Source organism: Sturnus vulgaris, chromosome 7 (genome assembly GCF_052056855.1).
Source record: "Sturnus vulgaris isolate bStuVul1 chromosome 7, bStuVul1.hap1, whole genome shotgun sequence".
In the NCBI taxonomy this organism is placed as follows: domain Eukaryota; kingdom Metazoa; phylum Chordata; class Aves; order Passeriformes; family Sturnidae; genus Sturnus; species Sturnus vulgaris.
This window is the reverse complement of record NC_142249.1, coordinates 30,288,775-30,308,340: the sequence shown is the minus strand read 5'-3', so window position 1 is coordinate 30,308,340 and position 19,566 is coordinate 30,288,775. Positions and strand designations below refer to the sequence as shown.

Sequence of the window (19,566 nt, the reverse complement as noted above, 5' to 3'; positions counted from 1 at the left end):
GGGATGTTGGGGTTTGCTGGGCATGCAGAGACCAGGTCCCCAGCTATTCCCTGGGCACTGAGCCAGCCACCTGCAACTGTGTAATGAAGCTCTTCTGACGAACTAAGGCATGACTTACATCCTGCCAAGTGAAAGCAGTGTTGTGCCTTTTCCCCCTTCCCTGTGGGATGTCTTTGTCCCCAGCTCCCCAGCATGGGGTCGGATAAGACTCAGAGAGCAAGACCACCTCTGCCTGCACCCAGCACCAGCTTCCCACACATCCTTCCCTGAAGGCTGCTGCAGAGCAGTTCAGGAGTAAGGAGAAAGAAAGCATGGCCCCTCGCCTTCACTGAAGAGCCACGCTGACCCCAGACACAAAGCCAAGAGGGGATAACCCAGCTGGCGTTGTCTCCTCTGCAGCTCAGCCAGGCCAGGCAGCCAGAACAACTGTGACCCTCTCTGGGGAAAGCTGGGTCCCAGTAGAGACGTAAGAACAGGGGAGCTCCTAAGAGAGAAAGAGAGCGCTGCAGAAAGGAACTTACTTTAAGCAAAATATTTATAATATGATCCAGAAGTAATAGCTATTCTCACGCTCTGCTTTCTCAGTGCGATGATGCAAAACAAATGTGTAGTTAAAGGGGAAAAAAAAAAAAAAAACAACAAAAAGAAAAAGAGACAGCTCTCCCACTTCAGAGAGCAGCTGCAGAGTCTTTGCAGCTGTAAATCTCCGGGTTTTAGGGAATTTCAGTCCTGGTGAGCTACAAGATCGCTGCAGTACCAGTAGCACAGTGTCTTACCGTCGGCAGGACTGAGGCCCCGGGCAGCAGAGATGACAGAGAGCGTGGGGCTGCTGTGCACGGAGCGCAGGTAGTGCTCCATGTGGGGTGCCACGTAGGGGTGTGCTGGGCTGAAGGGCGACTCGCCAGGCCCAGCAGGGTGTGGAGACAGGCGGATGAGGGAGATGTCGGAGATGACGGGGCTGCCGCTCAGAGGAGGAGGCCTGGGAAGGAAAACAGAGACGCTGTCAGTCACAACCACCCAGAGCAGGCACAACTGCCTGCCACCCTTCTCTGTCCTGCTCCACTACCTTCACCCCCAGGAGAGGAGTTCAAGCACATAGTGGGGCATATGCAGAGTGTGAAGTTCCCAGGCTTCCTGTGGACACGCACCAGTGTTGCTCTAAATATGTATTTGTGCAAGGTGGCTCACCCCAACTGGGCTGCTGTGGAAAGGGGCACAAGCTGCTTTAGAAGAGCCTGTACATAGAGGAGGCATGAAACACACCCTGTGCTAGAGATCCCACCCCATTTCCTTGCACAGAGAGGCTGGCCACACAACGATACTTGAGGCAAACCTGGGGTTTGCAAGCTCCTCATTGCCCCTCGATATCCAGATGTTTAGTGCTGCCACATGCAGAAAGGGCAGTCTGTACAAGGATGGAAATGCTGCAAGGAGAACTTATGTGATCTTGAGTTGTGCTTTGCTCAGCCCAGCATGCGTGGCTTGGCCAGGCCGGCGCAGCAGCCCCACCTCCTGCGTCCATCATGGCCAGCACAAACCTCCTTGACAGGTTGGTGGTACGGTTCAGAGGGCAAAAGTTCATGAGAGGTTTTACTGCATGCTTTCTGGGGGCCGCCTCTCTTAAATCCCTCAGATCTTCCTCAGGCCAAGTGCTACCTGAGAATAAAGTCAGTAAATACTGAGGGATTCAGCAGGTAACAAAAAAAAAAGTCACATGCATGTTTCAGTGTTTAAACGGTTTTTTGAAGGGTGAACAAGGATGGAGGAGAAAGTCTGCAGACTTCTCCCAGACACGTGCTCTACTGTACCCTCCAGCCTCTTAGACAAACCACAGAGGGTGCAAAGGAGAAAAAGTTACTCACCCTGACCTGAGAAGCACAAAGTCTGAGCTAGACACCAAAGAAGCAGAGCTGTCATTAGGCAAAACAAAAGAGCAAAATCTGCTTTGTATTAGCTCTCTCTGTACTCACAGACTGCTGGAAGCAGAGCTGGTGTTGACACACAGGTCACAGCAGGGACAGTATTCATCCCTGGCTGGGTGCTCTGGCAAAGCTGAGGGAGATGGATGTGCACCCCATGGGGCTGCACCCAGAGCACAGAACACAACAAGAATTTGGAGGTCAGGGATTTGGGATGTGGGCTGATCTAAGGGAGGATATTACAAAGGCCCTTCACTAAGACTATCCAAATATGCCATTAGTGAGTGCATGTAAGATCTGTCTCTCCATGCACAGACAACCACAAACACGATGGTCTGAGCAGTTTTGACACGCCAGCAGCACCCCAGGATCTCAGTCCCACCCTGCCTTATCAACAGTTCAGGTGCGTTTTAATTTCTTTGTAATACTTGCATGTCAACAAAACCACACAAAAATGTAATATAAGCTTTGCAGACTTATTCAGCAATTTAACGAGCATGTTTTTCTTTGTTTGATCTTCTGTGTGTTTCTCTGTCTTTCTGATAAATTAGTAAACCCTGTGGGTTTTTGAACACTTTCTGCTGATGGGTAGTAAATTAAATGCTTTCTGAAATATTTATAGTTCAAAGTACTTTCCCGTAGCAATGCACTCTGTGGCTCGGTGGTGTGAAATATCAGGCACTGAAAACCCATCACACATAAAGGCTTTGTGGAGATGCACAACCACCAAAACAGGTGGCTGATCAGACCCAGGCCAGGGTTTTGCCAAAGGAACACCCACCAGCATCGACCCTGTTTTCTTTCATGACACTGAAAGACAAACTGATGATGGCATGGCTATTTCAGACCTCATAACCTCCCCACCTGTGTTGCCATGGCCTTCCATTACCAAAATTATGGGGTGGCCAAAGTCACTCTCTGGTGCCTCTCGCCATGACGTCAGCCGTGGCGGCGGCGAGCTCAGGAAGCTGCAGCCGAGGCCGCTGGGGCTGGTTTCTGTCGAGGCTGCTAATAAAGGCACCCGAGCACGGAGCCGACCAATTTATTTCTACCGGGGAGGAGGGAGAAGTGAATCAAAGTCTCTGTTCCAGATTTAGTTTCAATTCATTTCTAATAATCTCCACCGCCTCATCTGGAAAAAATGAAACAGGATTAAAAAAAATGATGTCATTAAGAAAACATCTGACTAATTTTTCTTCTGACGAAGACTTAATATAAGTGAGGGGCGATGTAAATTAAAAGCAGCCCCAATCTTCCCTGGGCCACAGAGCCTGCCTTAATACATAAGCCATGAAAGAAGTTTTCTTACATATACAATAAGTTCCCTCTTTCATCAGTACTCACAGCTTCTCCCAAAAGGGTTGTGAACTTCTTTGATGCAGTCCTGGAACTATGTATTACCAGGTTTACGAGCCTTTGGAGCCTCTGCTGATCAAACTGTGAGGCCGACATCTAAAATGCGTATAACAATATGAAGGGTTTGCTGTTCATTTTCTCTGTGCTAAATTAGGCAGAAATGCTGGAGTCCCTCAGAATAGGAAAACTCCACCCTGAACAAAGAGGTAACACTGGGAAAAAGATCAAGAATTTCCCCAAAATGCATGCAGCTGGAAACGCAGCTGGTGTTTGAACATGAGGTTGGCCCTGTGCACAAAGGCTGGGCTAGAGAGCAGGCAGCTCCTTATGGCACTGCTTAAAGCCTGTCCTTGCTCACTGGTCCATCTGTGGACTAGGACTGCCATACTTCCATCAAAGTCTGGCTCCTGTGAGCCCTCCCAGGCAGGGATCACCTCTCACTGTTGTACACCTACAATTCTAGCAAAACAACATCCCACAGTGCAGCATGTAGCAAAATAATGTGACTTCCAGGAGCTGCCTACCAGGAACAACTCACTCAGTGTCCCCTAGCTCCTAACTCCTCAAAGGTTTGATTTTTTCTGCACTATTTTTCCCCAGCTGCATTATTTCTTATCTCATCCCACACTGAGCCATCACATTGGCACTGCAAGTACACAGTGAGAGGCAGCTGTATCCTCACAGGTCTGCTCCTTGCAGAGGAGAACCATCACATCCTGCTCTTTAGAGGCAGTGGATGAGAGATGAAGCAGTGCTGGGGGAAGGCACCTCTGTCCCACATCCAGGGCGTGCAGAATTCTCCACGACAAGGCCCCAGACCCTGCCATGGGACAGCCTTCAGCTTGGTGTGGTGAAACAGCCTGTGCAATGAAACCATGGCTCCAGGTTGCATTCTTCAGCCTGTCCATAGAGCTCCCTGTCCAGACCTTTGCTATCCACGTCACTCCCTGCTTCTTTCCTGGATCCCACAGATAGCATGAGGAAAACACCCCCACACCTGAGGGAGAGCTCCTGGCTTTGCTGAACACAATGCTGTACAAATGTTGCTATCTGCAGTGGGATGAGGGATTTCACCTGACCACATATATATCTGGAGAAAGTGGGATTCTGGTTTTCAAATAGGCTAAGGGAATTGGGTGTCCAAACGCCATTAAATTTGATGTGAGCCAGGGGCCTGTTTTCCCCACGGCTCCAGTGAGAAGCCCAGGCTCTATAATTAATGCTCAGGACTTGTAGAGCAATTTGCATCTCTGACGAAGCATGTGAGCTTGGATTCATTTCCCCCCCCGCCACCCAGGAATGGCTTTTCCTTTGCTGCTCTTTAACAGAGGGAGACACTGAGGTGTGGGAGATTACCTGATGCCACCTAACAGCTGCAGGGCCCCATGGTGCTGCTGGGGGCATACAAGCTACTAAAGGCTTTGCAGAGCAGGTCTTTACCAGTGCAGTGGATGACCCCTCTGGGTGAGCAGAAATCCTGGCACAATTTACCTGGCTTCAGCAGCCTGCAGAGCAGGACAGTGGAGCAGAGGTAACATGTGACAGCAGAGGAGCACAATCAGCAAAAGGAGAGATACTAGCATCTGAGACATGGCACACACTGTCTGTGGGACACTGGGAGATTTATGGTGGTTTCCTAGGAGCTGGTCACCCTGTAACAGTCCTTCACTGGGGAAGAGATCTGCTTAATTTTCTTGCCTCTTGGGTTTTGCTGAAAGGAGTGACAGCTCGTCTGAAGCTCTGCAGTCTCATCCCAAAGTCTGGGGGAAGGAGCTTTGAAAACCAGGGCAAAGAAACCCCAGCCCGTGGTTTTCAGGGAGACAGAGCACCATTCTCCTGTGTGTGCCTTGGAGCCTGGCAGGTGCTTGTCTGTGATACCACTGATGGGTGCAGTGCAGAGGAAGAACTCTTGTGGACCCATGGCAAGGAGCAGCATCCTCTCTGAGGAACTGGGCTGGGCTCTTTGGAAGGGAAAATCTCAGAAACTGGCAAAACCAGAGCTGGCTGCTATGAAACGGGCCTTGGGGTGGCTTTTTCCTGCTCTCCCTCGGTGGACATGCATCAGCAATCCCAAAATCTTGCATGGCAGAGATGAGGCAACATCTTGCCACTGCTGTGAGTCTGCAGCCTCTGCAAGGGGCACTTGGCAATGAATGTAACAGTTAAAGAAGTTGCACATTTCTGAAATAATCCCCATCAGTTAAATAAACCCCAGAAAAATGCGGACAATTACCAAGCACTAAGGTTACGTGACTAGTCTAAATTAATACTTATGTGACAAATAAATTCATTCTGCAGAAAACAAAGGGCTGAATACTTTTTCATATGCTTAATGGAATATGGACACTTGAAGGCAATTGTTTTGCTCTACAATAAAGAAATGCATAGCTGCTAAAGAGACATGGAAGCAAGGAACAGAAGTACTCAGGGGGAGGGTATCATACCCTGGTAGAGTTTTGCTATAAAAAATACTTTTAAAGCCAACAGTTCTTTTAAAATCTCACATAAAACCCCTTGCTTCTGTTTTGTTTTACATAAAACTTCCTAGCCTGTTTTTCCAAGTCCTGTGTACCCAGAACATCATCTTTGTCTGAAGGAGGTGGAGTAAAGCCCTACAGATGACTGAAAATTGGACTGCTCTCATGGCAGACACTGTATGGATGGAAGGCCAAAGCTGTATTCAACAGGAAACCTGAAGTGCCCCAGGATTCATGCTAAACGATTCAGTCTAAACAGCTCTCACCAGCCCCTCAGCTTCACCTCTGTTTATTTCTGATTTAAAGTCCCTTACAACAGGAAGGGCGAGAGGTCGCAACAGTTGTGCGGTACCCTGAGGATCAAACCCCGCGAGGTCCCTCAAAACAAGGTAACTTCCAGAGGTCAAACCTGGGCCACGACTATCAAATTCACATGGCATTTGATCATCCACAAAGATTTCCCTCCCTGCCGTGTTTCCAGCTCGGAGAGCAGAGGATGTGCCGCAGGAGCCGCCTTGCATCCGCCTCTCCCCTGGCCACGGCGCGCAGGGCAGCCCGCTAATGAGGTGATGGGGAGCCACTCGCGCTTCCCAGCTCTGCCAGCACTGCAACAAGTTGATAATTACCCAGGGAAGTGACCCGATGGTCGAATATAAGACTATCGACTTGGAGAGCCAGCCTATGTGTCCCTCTACACACAGATCGAGATGGAGACTCAAGAGACATCACTGCTAACTCCCAGACCCTGCTCCATTGGGATGCACAGCACAAGTAATATCTTCTTCCCCTGTATCTTCTCAGCTCTCAAAGATAATAATTTTTTTCATACTCGTAAAGATGAATATATAGAAAATCAGAGCTACCATCACTAATTCAGCAGTTAATGCTCTCACTTATGTTACAGAGATTGTGAATGTGAACAAAAATTGTTACAGTGTCTTTGAGCAAAAAAGAAAGCATAAAAATAATAATTTAAAAAATATTTATTTTTTGAAAAAAGATATTTTAATCAACAATGGTAAATTCCCATTAGATGGGTTTATGGATGGAATTGGTAAATTCAGCATTGCAAACAAGACTGTACGGCAAAACTAGATGCTCTTCTAAAAGATGGGCTTTAAGTGCACTGCAAGGTTTGGAGTTCTAATAGTAGGAAATAGTAATTTCTCCCACTGTAGAAGTTAAAGAGGGGAATCCTGTGGTCAGTGTTGCAGATGTCAGATCAGATAACTGTGGTAATTCCATTGGGCCTTAACACATTAAATCTCTGAATATGAAATCCCCTATTTGTGAATTTGTGGTTTGGGCAGTGCTTTGCGAAGGATTTTGGTAGAAACTACGAAAATTCTACTCTACATCCATTAGAAATGGTAGTTGTCATGCCTAAAATCTAATCTTCTACTACTGAAATCAAAGAAAACCTGCCACCAGGGAGGAGCAACAAGAACAGGTCTCCAACACAACTCCTATGTTCTTCATCTACACAGTATCATAATCTAAGGCAGGTACAATTTCTTTGCATGATTTTTTCCCATCCCTTAGCCTTAATGCTACTTCTAGCACATGAGGAATTTAAAATACTTCCTCCAGGTAAAAAAAAAAAAAAAAAAAAAGATTTTTTTTGCAAAAGTGGAACATCTTTCATTTTTCCTTCTGAAAGATGATTCCATATTCAAACACACCTGACTTCAATCCTATATTTAAAATATCTAAACCCAAGAACAAATCAAACAACCTATTTGATTTCACCTGATACATATTATTTTTAATAACTAAATCAAAAGTGTTTTGGTTTAGAGCTTGAAACCCTTTTTCATCTAAGTTCCACCATAAATTACCAATGTTTTTAAGCTCACAGGTTGCTGGCAGCCTCAGTGGGGACAGGGACAACTTCTGAAGGGGGCAAAATTGGGAGCCTGAGCACAGGAATTGGTTCTCAGATTAAAAATTCTCCTGACCACATATGGCTTCTCACTGCATTTGTGATGCATTTACCACAACAAGGGTCTCGTATTGGCTGACATTTGTAGCCACAACTGCAACACAACAACAATAACAATATTTGCTTTTAAAACAGAAGAAAACTGCAAATTTTTGTAGGTAAGGTTGCCCTCCATTATACAACACACAAAGAAGCAAGACATCAAAGGTAGAAATTAGGGTTGATACGGGACCTTCAAACCCAAATCAAATTAGTGTCTTACGGAGAGATCTTTGATTTAAGCTTAATAGTGGTGATTTTTTCTTGGATTGTTTTATACTTAATCAGCCACACAACCCACTGTGCAGACATATGTTCCCAAAGCACATCAAAGCAAGTAAACACTCTGTTTCAGATCCTAATATCCTTTTTTTATCCAATTATCTTACTTACATGATCTTTTAATTTAAGTTCTGAAAGCCCACCTTTTCACACAAGCTTTCCTTTAGGAATGGAGGCAGAAGGATGACCAGCTCAGTTCTTGTGAGATACTTGCCAAAAAAACTGCACAACGACTAAATCAAAGCACAGCACATGAGGCTCTAAGATAGTTCCTTGAGAGATTAATGATGAAAGCCTTCAGAAACGAAGCATATTTTAAGAAGAGGAACTTCAAGGAAGGTAGCTGAGGGGGAGAGAAGGAAGAAAAGTGAGAGAAAAGGCATGAAGGAAAGCATGGATAGAAGGGCAGGAGCCAATGAAAGGAAGCAAACCTAAGGAGCAGTGCAAACCTGGAGGCATGCGAGTTTCAGGTTGAAACCACCAGGCACGAGAACTTGATTCCATGTAGTCAGAAATTTTGAGAGCTGGGGTGTCAAAATGCTGCAGGGTCAGGGTGGGGAGGGGATGAAGGCTGGGTAATGGCACAGCTGATTGAAGGAGCAAGCCAGGTGGGATTTGGTGGGGAAAAAGATGGGGGGAGGTGTAGACACAGAGCAGATCCTGATGGCAGAGCCGAGGGAGATCTGAGAGGAGTCAACACTGGTGTTGTGGGAAATGGGTGTTAGAGAGATGTGTCAGATGTGACACAGCCATTTCTCTGCATCTCATTGCTTTCCCTTGGGACACATGTTGAGAATATTAGCACTTTCAAGTGAATACTTTGTTTGTAGCTGTGAAGACATTGTGCTTGGGAAAACAAATGGAAGTGCATGTTTGTGGAGAAGACATCTGAGTTTTTGAATCCCTGCCCAGTGTCTTCTTCCTATGCTACTTTTAGGTGGAGTCTTCTCTCCCTTAAAAGGTTATAACGTTCAAGTGCTACAGAAGGGTTTAGCATTTAAAAGACAATTCCTATGCTGCTTTGGAAAAGTCTGTTTCCATGTTATGTCAGCACTAACTCTCTGAGGAAAGAGAAAGGTAGTGGCAGCAACACCACAGCAATGGAGCTCATGGAAGAGTCAGGCAAACCACAGAAAATGCTTATTCATTCATTACACTTTAAATCTGCCTTGGCTCCGTACCTGTCACATCCCAGAAAAGCTAAAAAAGACCATTCCTCTTCATCATGACTGTAATACAATCAACTGGCTGCAGCATTACTCTAACCAACGTTAACTAACAGAGTCTGTGTCTGACATCTATAATTTCATGTTAACAAATTAGGTAGACTCCTGCATTTCCTGGTACCTTGAATGCCCAAGAAGCTCATAACTTTTCTTTATATGCAAAATGTCAGGGAAAGGGCAAACAATGTTATGCCAGAAGACCATAGCCAAATCACTTGGTTGGAATGTGCTGTAAATCATAGGGTGAATGGAAAATGAATCTTTGTTCCAGGACAACGACTTCTAGCACTAATGTTTCTGCTAATATGCTCCTTTTCTGTCCTCTTCCCATAATCCAAGGTCCTATAACTTAAAACCTATAGCTAAACAAGACACCAAGAAAGGAAAACCTACATCCAATTAATTACAAAACTCTGAAATGTCCTGCTTCTCTTTTCTAAAGTACAAGGAAAACCACTGGTGTTCAAGCCTTAGAAAGATGACACACTTGCCCCAAGCAGCAGTAAGCTGTTGTAACTAACTGGAAGTAACCAAACCCCATGGTTTACAAAGGGAAATATAACAAAATGGAAACAGGTACAGCACAGATCTCTACAAAGCCTTTCCAGACACAGCAGACAGAGGAGCTCCATCAGTACATAAAGGTGATTGTGATAGCTGCAGACACATGCCAGGCACTCTGCTCCTGTGCTGTGTGTGTACCTGCCTCTGGTGCATCACAGCACAAAGGAGTAAGAGATGTGCCTTCCCATAATAACAAAGCTTTTGGTTGGGGCTCCCTGGGTTTTCTGCAGGAATTAATTTTACTGGCATTTGACACATTTTAAACAGCAACAGCACTCACAGTAACCTCCAAAGGGAAATATTCCCGAACAATATATAATAAATACATTGATTTCTAATAATAACCATCTGCCCTAAATCTTTTTGCTGACAGGTTTAGTTGGACCAAAGGCCCTTTTCACATCTACTTCATGACAGCTCCCATCACTACATAAAGACTTTGAAGTGCCCTAACGTGCAGTAAAATGCGAGATAACCTACCAAACTGTCAATATTTCTTCACTTCTAAAAGGAAATGCTAATGGCACTCAAAGAGCTCAAGATGTAATATAAGATCTGATCCAGCAGACTGGCTGATCTAACCAGCTTTTGCTTTGCAACGAGTACGCTGAAAAGCAAGCAATTATATGGTGAAGAGCAGAACTAGGTAAAAGTTTTTCACTGATACAACTGTAGGAAATAAACCCTTTTTATTCCAAACAAGCTTTTCTCTTTTTTACCAAGTATCTGGAGTTTTTTGCACAAAATAAGAGAATTAACAATAAATCAGTACTTCAACATTAAACATTTCTTCTTTTTAACCTATCACTTTTCCTTTCTAATTTTTTTTAACATTAGAAAGAAAATGAGCATGAATGAGACAAATATTTTTTTAAAATCTGGACAGCATTCTGCTAGGGTTAATTTTTCATAGGGAAAAGTTGAGCACAAATAATTCAGAGAAAGCAGAGTCTCCCCAGTTGCCTGCAACAAATAGAGTTGGCATTTTTCTACGAGCTCTAGCCTTCAATGTAAGACTGAGGAAGGCTCTATAACAGGAGAAAGTAAAAGCAATAAACAAAAGCCCAGTCCTATGGTAAAACCCCAGCACTGTACAACTTGAACATACTTCAAAGGAGTCAGGATGCTTCCCTCACCCCCCAAATCATCATCTCATGGTAAGAAAAGATGAGGTGTTTCATATCTCATCTGCCATGTAACCACCCAAAAAACCTTCCTTGCAAAACTCCTTTGGTCCCAGATCCGTTAGCGTCATTGACTACAGCTGCTCTCCTGTTCTTTCAGTTTTCCAATGGCATAGGAAAATATAACACATTTATCAAGGAAGGAATAGGGATCTGATGCTCCCCAGCTGTTTACTGTTTACTGAAAGTTTACAGTAGTGCTTTTCAACCTGTGGTTTGCAAAACCCTTGGGAAACACTAAATACTCTTTTAGGGGCTGTGAAAGACAGCGAAAAATCTCTGCAAGCCTCTTGTTATTCAGGCCAAATTCACTATACTATGTTTAGCAACTCTGCTAGAAATTTTTTAGGAAGGCCACAGAGTGTAATAGCTTGAAAACCCCTCACTGACCCTATGCTTCCCAAAATCAGTAAAAATTACATATAAAACATTCTTACAGTAATCCCCGATGTCCGCCCCAATCCATCCTACACCCACCAACATCAGCTGGTGCAGGAGCAGGCACCAGCTGCAATTTAGGGAACTTTGCTATGCTGGTGCAGAGGTAACCCCATCTCCTGTGTCTGCTGTGTACCTACAGCAATACCTCCTTCCCAACACCATGCAACGCGAGACCTGTGGGCCTCATCTTTCATTCTCTTATCTCATGCAGCTATTCCTTATGCAGACACATTTCTGTATACAAATCCCATTATACTTGACCCTCAGTTCACCCTGTTTCCATTACAACGCTGTAGACTCAACCAGACTTGCTCCAGTGCCAACTCTGTGCTGTCATTCCTTGCGCAGAGTGGTAATAAAGAAATCACTGTTTTAAGCTGACAAAGAACAGATTTCTTACTAAGTAAACACTGATGTTTTGGTAGGGAAATTAAGTTATAAAATTGTGTCTACAAAGGAGACCATGCAGATGGAGTTTGTTAAGAGACAGCAATACAGTCAACAGTGGTTAATTCAATTGCCTGCTACTTATCAGATTTTTTTTTAAAAAAGGCTTATCCAGCTTTTGTAAATGCAAATGCAGAAAAGCATTTCAAAGAGCCGTTGTCATTGTAGCTGGAGAGTGATGTACACATGCACATGGCCTTTCCAGCCCAAAAAACCCAGCCTTGTATATCCAGTATCCACCGTGGCTGTGCTGGTGTCTCTGGTGTGGTTGTGTCTGGTGCTAACCAGCCTGGCAGGAGAGGAGGCCTGGGCACAGACAGCTCACCACCATGCCACCACCCTCCAGTGGCTTCTGTCCTTAGGGCTCTGCCATGGCCTCACTTTGCCTGACCACTGCTCTCACCAGCCTCTCTGCCTGCACGGGGCCTCCATCAGTATTAGATACTCCAGACCTTCCTTCAACTCAGGTTAAAACTGGGCACTAAGCTCAGCTGGGTAAAAGTAGGAAGTTCAGTACCTCCAGTCCTCAGCTAACCCTTAAGTTATGCCAACCTCAAATGTTACATCTAATTCCCAGAAGCACCAGGCTGATGCCAAGTCACTGAATCTGTTTCTCTTCTTAATGCTCCAATGGCAGAGGCACAGCCACTCCTCATGGTTCTCTTTCCAGGGAACTGCAGCAGGGTTTGGGGTGCTGCCTGAAAAACGGGGTTTTTTGCAGCATCAGTGCTGGCAAAGGCCCCCAGACATCCTCATCACACTAAGAGTTCTGGTGCCTCCTGTACTGCAGATCCAGGAGGATCCACATCACTCCACAACCTCAAAAATCACCTTTCCTGCATCTCACCAAAAACCAGCATATGTGGCATGTAAGTGGTGAGAGGGATGAGACCCCCCTCCCTGTTTGTGCACACTCAAACTATGCAGAGCTGAGGAAGAGACAGATGCATGGGCAACTGCAGGTGCTCAACTCACAGATGACAGCCATGGCTTTCCGCAACAGCAGCCCCACTCTGTCTGAGATGGTCACCTAAGTAATCTGAACACAACCTCAATGCAATGGGGACAGTTTAAAATGACCAGAGAGTTGTGGAGGGGTTTTAAAAAACATTTTATCAAGAAGGATAGAGGACATGATTTATCTTTTGCATAGGATGAAGTTCACTACGGGATTCAGCATGTAGCATGATGTAAAGTCTCAGGCAAGCCAAAAGGTGTTAACATTGTGTGCCCTTTAAATGAGGCAATTAGTCAGTAAAACGAGATGTGCTTAGGTTGGAACTATGTAAATACACTCATTTTATTAATATAAGGCAAAAATCTTAAAAAGAGATATTGCTGGGCAATTAAGTCACCAAGTATTGGTTCTATTTAAAATTCAAGAGAAGGGATATTAAACACACTCAAATTTTAATGAAAACATTTCCATCAGTTTTAATAATTCAGCACAAAATGTTATTTAAACATTTCTCTCTCGTTTTGCAAAAGGCAAACACAGGGCCATTGTGCTGTGGTCTGGAAACGAGAAATCAGAACTGCTCAGGTGCAGTGGATTTCTTTACTCATTTTAGACAACTCAGTGGCAAACACACCAAGCCTGGCAATCAAAGCTGTGCTGAAATCCCTGTAGTGAGGTTTTCCATGTGGTAGAAGTTTTAGAAAGCCCCATCAGTCATCTTTCTGCACTTGTATCTCAAGTTGATTTCAGTGGGGTGTAAGCTCTTACATACCTTCATTGTAGGAAAAGGCTGTAGACAGGATTTAGATAAGAAATTCTATCTTGGAGTTTACTTTGAAAATAGAACTTAAGATCTTGCACTTTGCATGTTTTGGGGCTTTTTTATTTAGTTGTATCAGCTGCTTGATTTATTTAAATAAGCAAAGGATGTAACAGGTGAAAACAGTGTGGATTTAAAAAAAATTTTATAGTTTAAGTAATCTAAAGTGCTATTAGTAACCAAGGAAATTCAACTATCCTGATCCAAACTGCCAATATTCACAATTCCCTTTGTGCACATCACATCACAGTACAGTAAAGCTGTTCATAATCAAATGGCAATATAATTACTCTTACCCAGCATGCAGTACACATTTGGTACTCATGAAAACTGTAAGGATTAATACAATCATTCATGCCTACTATAAAATAATTTCTTGCCAATGGAAAAAAGGTACAAGAATGCACAAACCATTTTCTAAGGTGAGTCATAGAGTATCTGAGGGGCAGAGCAAGTGCAAGAAGTTATAAGGACCTATTGGTAGGAGATAAACGTTTAATTACAAAAGTCCCACATGAAAGCTCTCATTCTGCTGTTCAGTAAAGGAGAATAAAAGTCTCACAAGTCAAAAATTAACAACAAATGCAACTCAGGCTATTATACTCATGGATTTTTACAGGCATATTTGCTTGTAACAAAGCAGACAAAAGCTCTTGTAACATCTGCCAAGATGCCAGATTACCTGGCTGCACCATGTCTACCTTCTACCTTCAGCCTTCAAGAACAGCTTCTAAAAGTCTACAGTTTCATTTTAATCAAAGATTTCCTCCTGGACATCACTGGCTCTTTCAACTGACTCTCAGATGTGACTGGGGAATGCAGACCATGGTGCACTACAGGCCAGGAGATTACTTTCAGCCCAACTTCCACCCAGTGAGGATGGTAACAGGCGGAGGAGATTAGATTGAGACCTTACACTTCTAAGTAAGGGAGACACCACACAGCCCCCACATGTACACACAAATCCTTACTGCACTGGAAGTTCACAGATCACAGCAATTTTGCTGGTGAATGTGTGAACCACAAAATTGCCCTGCCTGGGAAAAAAGCACCAATGAACACAGAGTTGGAAGGGTTGGGTTTATGAAACACAAGGTAATGAAGTCAATCACAGAAACCAGATCCTGGAAAAAGTCCAGTTTGGCAACGTAGTCAAAAACCAAACGAAGGGATAGGAAACCACTGCATCCAGTGCAAGACTTTGGGAGGGAGCACAGTCTGCCCCTCCTCAGCACAAGGCACCTTAAGGAATCTTCTGTCCCTCAATTTGTGCCACTTACTCACTGAGTCAGCCTGGGAAAGATCACTTACCCAATATGCTGCACCAGAGTGACATACCGGAAGCAATGTGACTTCTGCACAGAAATCAAGCCCAAGTCTCTGCTCACCATCCATCCTTATCAGAAACTGTCACGTAATTCACCAGAAATGCAAACCCTGCTCTGCAGAGATCAAGCAAAGGAGAAACCAGACTGACAGAATCCTGAGCTCCAGCAGCACATCAGGACTTGAAGGGAAAGAAATTACAGCTTACAGAGCTCCTACCTTCTTCACATTTGGCAGAAGCCGTCTCTTAAACAAACAAACAAACAAACAACTCTTTGAAGAGATTCTTATTCTTGTGGTAACACTCATCCGGGCACTGACAGGATTCAAACCAGACACGATTGAGGGAAGTTTGGGGTCATACCAGGTTTAGATCTTGCATGCCAAGAAAGGTCAAGACCTAGGCAAGCCTCGAGCAGACAATCCCAGGACACAGAGGAAGTGGTGTTGGTGGGAGAATGTGTTTCCCTCCGACTCATTAGGCAAGGCCACATGATGATGGTCTGGTGAGGAATATGAAATGGTTTTCATTGCTATCCACTAAAGCCTGAAAGTCCAGTGTTATTTGTCCTCTGTAAAGATCCTCTGGAGCTCTTAAAAAACATGACTTCTAAAATAGCTAAGCTGCTCAACTGCATTTCAGTCTCTTACATTCTGGTCATCTCATGTCCTGTGTGAGGGCTTGAATTTCTCTGACCTAGCCTGAAAAGTGGTTGGGTTATCTGTTTGTGTACAACTTCATTTCCAAAGATGGACAGAAATCTATTCGACTTTGGAAGCCTACTATTTTGTGAAGTGAATAAAGTGTTTTGGGGTCTGCTGACACTGGTTTCACTATGACTATTTCTCTGTTTATAGACTTCTGTCAGAAATAATAGTTACAAACAGGTTGTAACTATTGAGGTATTAAAATGTACTGGATAAAACTTTGCAGATACTTCACTGTCCATCAGTTTCTAGCAATACTTCTTACAGAGAATGAGTTGGGCTGGAGGACTAGGAAAAAAGAGAAAAATAGAAATAACTTCTGTATTATTTCTTTCCTGAGAACCAACTGCAAAATCCTTCCAGCTGGTCTACTGAAAATAGAATTATTCACCCTGACCTGATCCCTACAGTATAAGAACTCTCATGCTGTACCCTGATCCCCAAAATATGTCATCACAAAATGTGTGCCTTGTAATCAGGGTAAAACAGCAGCAAAGGCCTCATTTCAGAGGCCAGAGAACTGAAAACTTCACTGACTCCTTGAGGGTCTTTTCAAACCAACAAGACTAACAGAGTCTAACCTGAGTGGTTATCAGTTACTCAAAGCAGCACCTCAAACACTGGTAATTCCTTGAAAATTTGGTCTTCCTAGGAAGCAGATACTAGGATATTTTGTCTGCATGGTAACATGGCTAGACTTCTCTAAACTGCCTGTTTGACACCAGTTCTGGGACCTCTATGATCATGCTGGAGTCACAGCAATGCTGTGTGGAAGTAACCACCAGAGCTATAGAGTTCCTCTTCATTAAACCTGGACTTACACTTTGCAAAAATCATCTAAAGAATCATAAATGAAGTGAAGCCTTTCATGAGAATACCAGCAAATAATCCACTACTGTAAGAGGTCTGAAATCAACAGCCAAGTCCATATCGACACAAGAAAAATTACTAATATTAACTAATTTTATAGCACAAAAAGACAAATGTTAGTAAACATTTCTATTCTGTGGTATCTTCAGAAGAGCACTCTCCTCAGGACAGCATGTGAACATGCATTTAAGTTTCTCTGAAGTCAACAGACTTAAACAGGCATTTCTAATTAAGCATACACTTACATGTTTTCCTGAATAGGAAGAGGCTTAAAAACTGTTCTTTAGCCCAGAGCATTTTCTTCTGTGACCCTCTGCATCATCAACTTATCATTTCTTTTCAAGTATCTTCTACAAATCTTCTCCTTCTTGCTAGTGCTCATTAGATTGATCTTCCTTCAACTTACTGATTTGATGACTGAATGCATTAATTCCTTCACCACCCTATCATTCTACACTCCCCTTTCTGTCATCTACAATGCAGTTTTCTCTTGTAATATACCATACTTCACTTGAGTGAGAATGAAAGACAGCCTATGAAATCAAGTGTTTTATCTCACAGTGAAGACAAATAGTCTCAAACAAGAATGCGCATGTAAGAACATCACCCTAATGCAGCTGTAAGCTTGAAAATTTTCCTATTTTTAATGTATTAACCACACTCTGGAGGACTTTCCTCTACCAGTGCTACTTTGGGAAGTGTGGTTACTCTGTGGGATCTTAAGAGACTCTCAGATGAAGCATTCAATCAGCAGGTACCATGTCCAGCAGCTTGTTTGCAAATCAAAAGCCATTTAAGTAGCTCCATAACCAAGCTAGGAAAGTCTCTTGTGAAGGGGCAAGAGGAAGAATAAGACAAATTCTTCTCCAGGATGCTTTCACAGGATCAAAAGGAAAGTATCTCAAAGGCCCTTACTGGATTTAAGAACGCACATTTATTTCTCCAAGAGATTTAAACTCAAAAAGCTGAATGTGACTGCATTTTATACAGCTCCCACATATTTTTTCAGTCTTGCCTGACTGCACCCAGCTGCTGTTACAAGTGACTTTGGCTCATGTGTGCAGAGTAAGGAGAGGTATAAGAAAGAGATAAAATGAGTTGTGCAGGAAGAAATACCTCTGCTGTGAGGAGGCTCCACCTGTGCAAAAGAAACACTGGCCTTCCACTGCAGCCAGAGAAAGGGCAGGAGGTGGTGGTGGAGCCTAATTCTTACATTTAATCTAACAGCATGTGCTCAACAGCAGGGAAACCATGGTACAGGTCCTTCTGCTGTCCAAGGGGTGGAAAAGGACAGCTCCTACCATGCTCTAAGGCACCCCCCTCTGACAAGTATCTGCTTAAAAAAATCATCAAAAGGCTCACATTCTCCTGGTTCACTATCAGCTACCACGATCAATTATATCAAAACCTAACCCCATACACACCAAAAAAAGTGAGAGCAGGGAATGCAGTAAACTTGTTCTTGAAGTGAAGCCCGGCCAACTGATATAATCTAAACCTTGAATATGTTTTTCCATAGCACGTCCTCCCATGAGATTTTGCCATGTGCATGCTTCTACAACAGAGAGGAGACAGGGCAGAAAACATCCCCACTGATTCTGCAGGGGCTGCATGGCCTGGGCATGCACACTGGGCTCCAAGTATGCACAAGCCACCTCATTAACATGTCTGTGTTTCTTAACTCCACTCCAGCCACTTTATGAATTTTTAGGTACTTAACTCCTTTACTAGAGATGGCTTTAGTGTCCTGAGTTTCAACAGAGGTTGGAGTAGTTTGACCTTAAATAGGATCCAGCTTGTTTGAAAAACCCATTGAGCCTTTGCATTATCAGCACTTGACAAGCCAGCCCTCAGAGTCAACACTGTTTTGAAACCCACAACACCCACTTTCAAATGCTGTTAGCCAGACCCAGTACACTGGGATTTATGATCTGAAATAACACAGGCACTTTTAAAAGTTTGACCCTTGAGAAATGCTCTAAATTTTAGCTGTTAGCTGTCTATTTAATATCAATGGTGAAACATAAAAGAACAGGAATCAAGAGTCTCTAAGGCAGAAAATTGTGTAAAATCACAAATTCTCAAACTGGTCTGGCACAGAGAAGAAAAACATACTTATGTGGTTTAGTGTCAGAGCCAGGGATCTAGAAAGCCCGCTAAAACACACGCAATCCCGCAGGAGTGATGTGCATGTCGGAGATTTGCCAGAGGAATGGCACCCAGTTCTGCCCTTTGGTTTGTGCAGATGTGTCTGCACGGTGTCAGCTGCACACAGGGTATCCAGATCCACAGTTCTGCCAAATAGGATCCTTTTCTCATTGGTATGGGTTTTTTTTAACTTTCCTCCCAGCCATCTGGGTGGTCCAAGAATCAGACCCAAAATACGTAGGATCCCTCGAACCACATGTTCTAATCCCAGCAGAATTGACTCAGTGCTTCATCCATCCAGGGTAAATTGACTTCCCTGCTCTTTGCTGCGTGGGGAGAACTTTTGGATGAGATTTGAAAATTTCCGCTCTGTATGGACATAAAAAATCCTACATTTTTCTCCCAGTGTCAGAAGCTAGCATTCCTGCCATTAGTTTTTATCCCTCAGCACCCTGTGTAATTTGCTCCCCATGGCCACTGGTAGCTGGGAATCCAGATTAACCAGCACCTGAAAAGTGATGTGCCTCAGGCTTCATTCCACAAGCCAATGGGATGGATGCGTTTTGTCCATTTATCTTCACATACACTGGAAGGATTTCAGAGAAACACAGAAAATGAGGAGGCTGAGTGGATTGATATTTGACTATATGCTGCAGGCTGCAGCCTGGCCAGTTCATTAGAGCAGGGAGGAGGATATGACAACATGCAGCAAGTATCTGGAGGGACGTGTTACACAAGGAGGTGTGCTAGCAGCAGGAGGGTGAAATTCAAGGAGAGAAAAAGGAGGGTGGACCAGAAAGGTGAACTGCATGGAGAGCTTTATATACTGAGAAAGGATTTGCTACAGGATAGAGTAAAA

The 19,566-nt window shown here is 43.9% G+C and overlaps 1 protein-coding gene across 1 annotated transcript in view; it reads right to left on the bottom strand.

Moving 5' to 3' along the window:
* Positions 1-19,566, bottom strand: part of GLI2 (GLI family zinc finger 2) — a 188,547-nt gene that overhangs the window by 39,970 nt on the left and 129,011 nt on the right. The window contains exon 4 of the mRNA XM_014871742.2: positions 777-979. Within this exon, the coding sequence (XP_014727228.2) occupies positions 777-979 (203 nt within the window). The remainder of the gene's footprint in view (positions 1-776; positions 980-19,566) is intronic.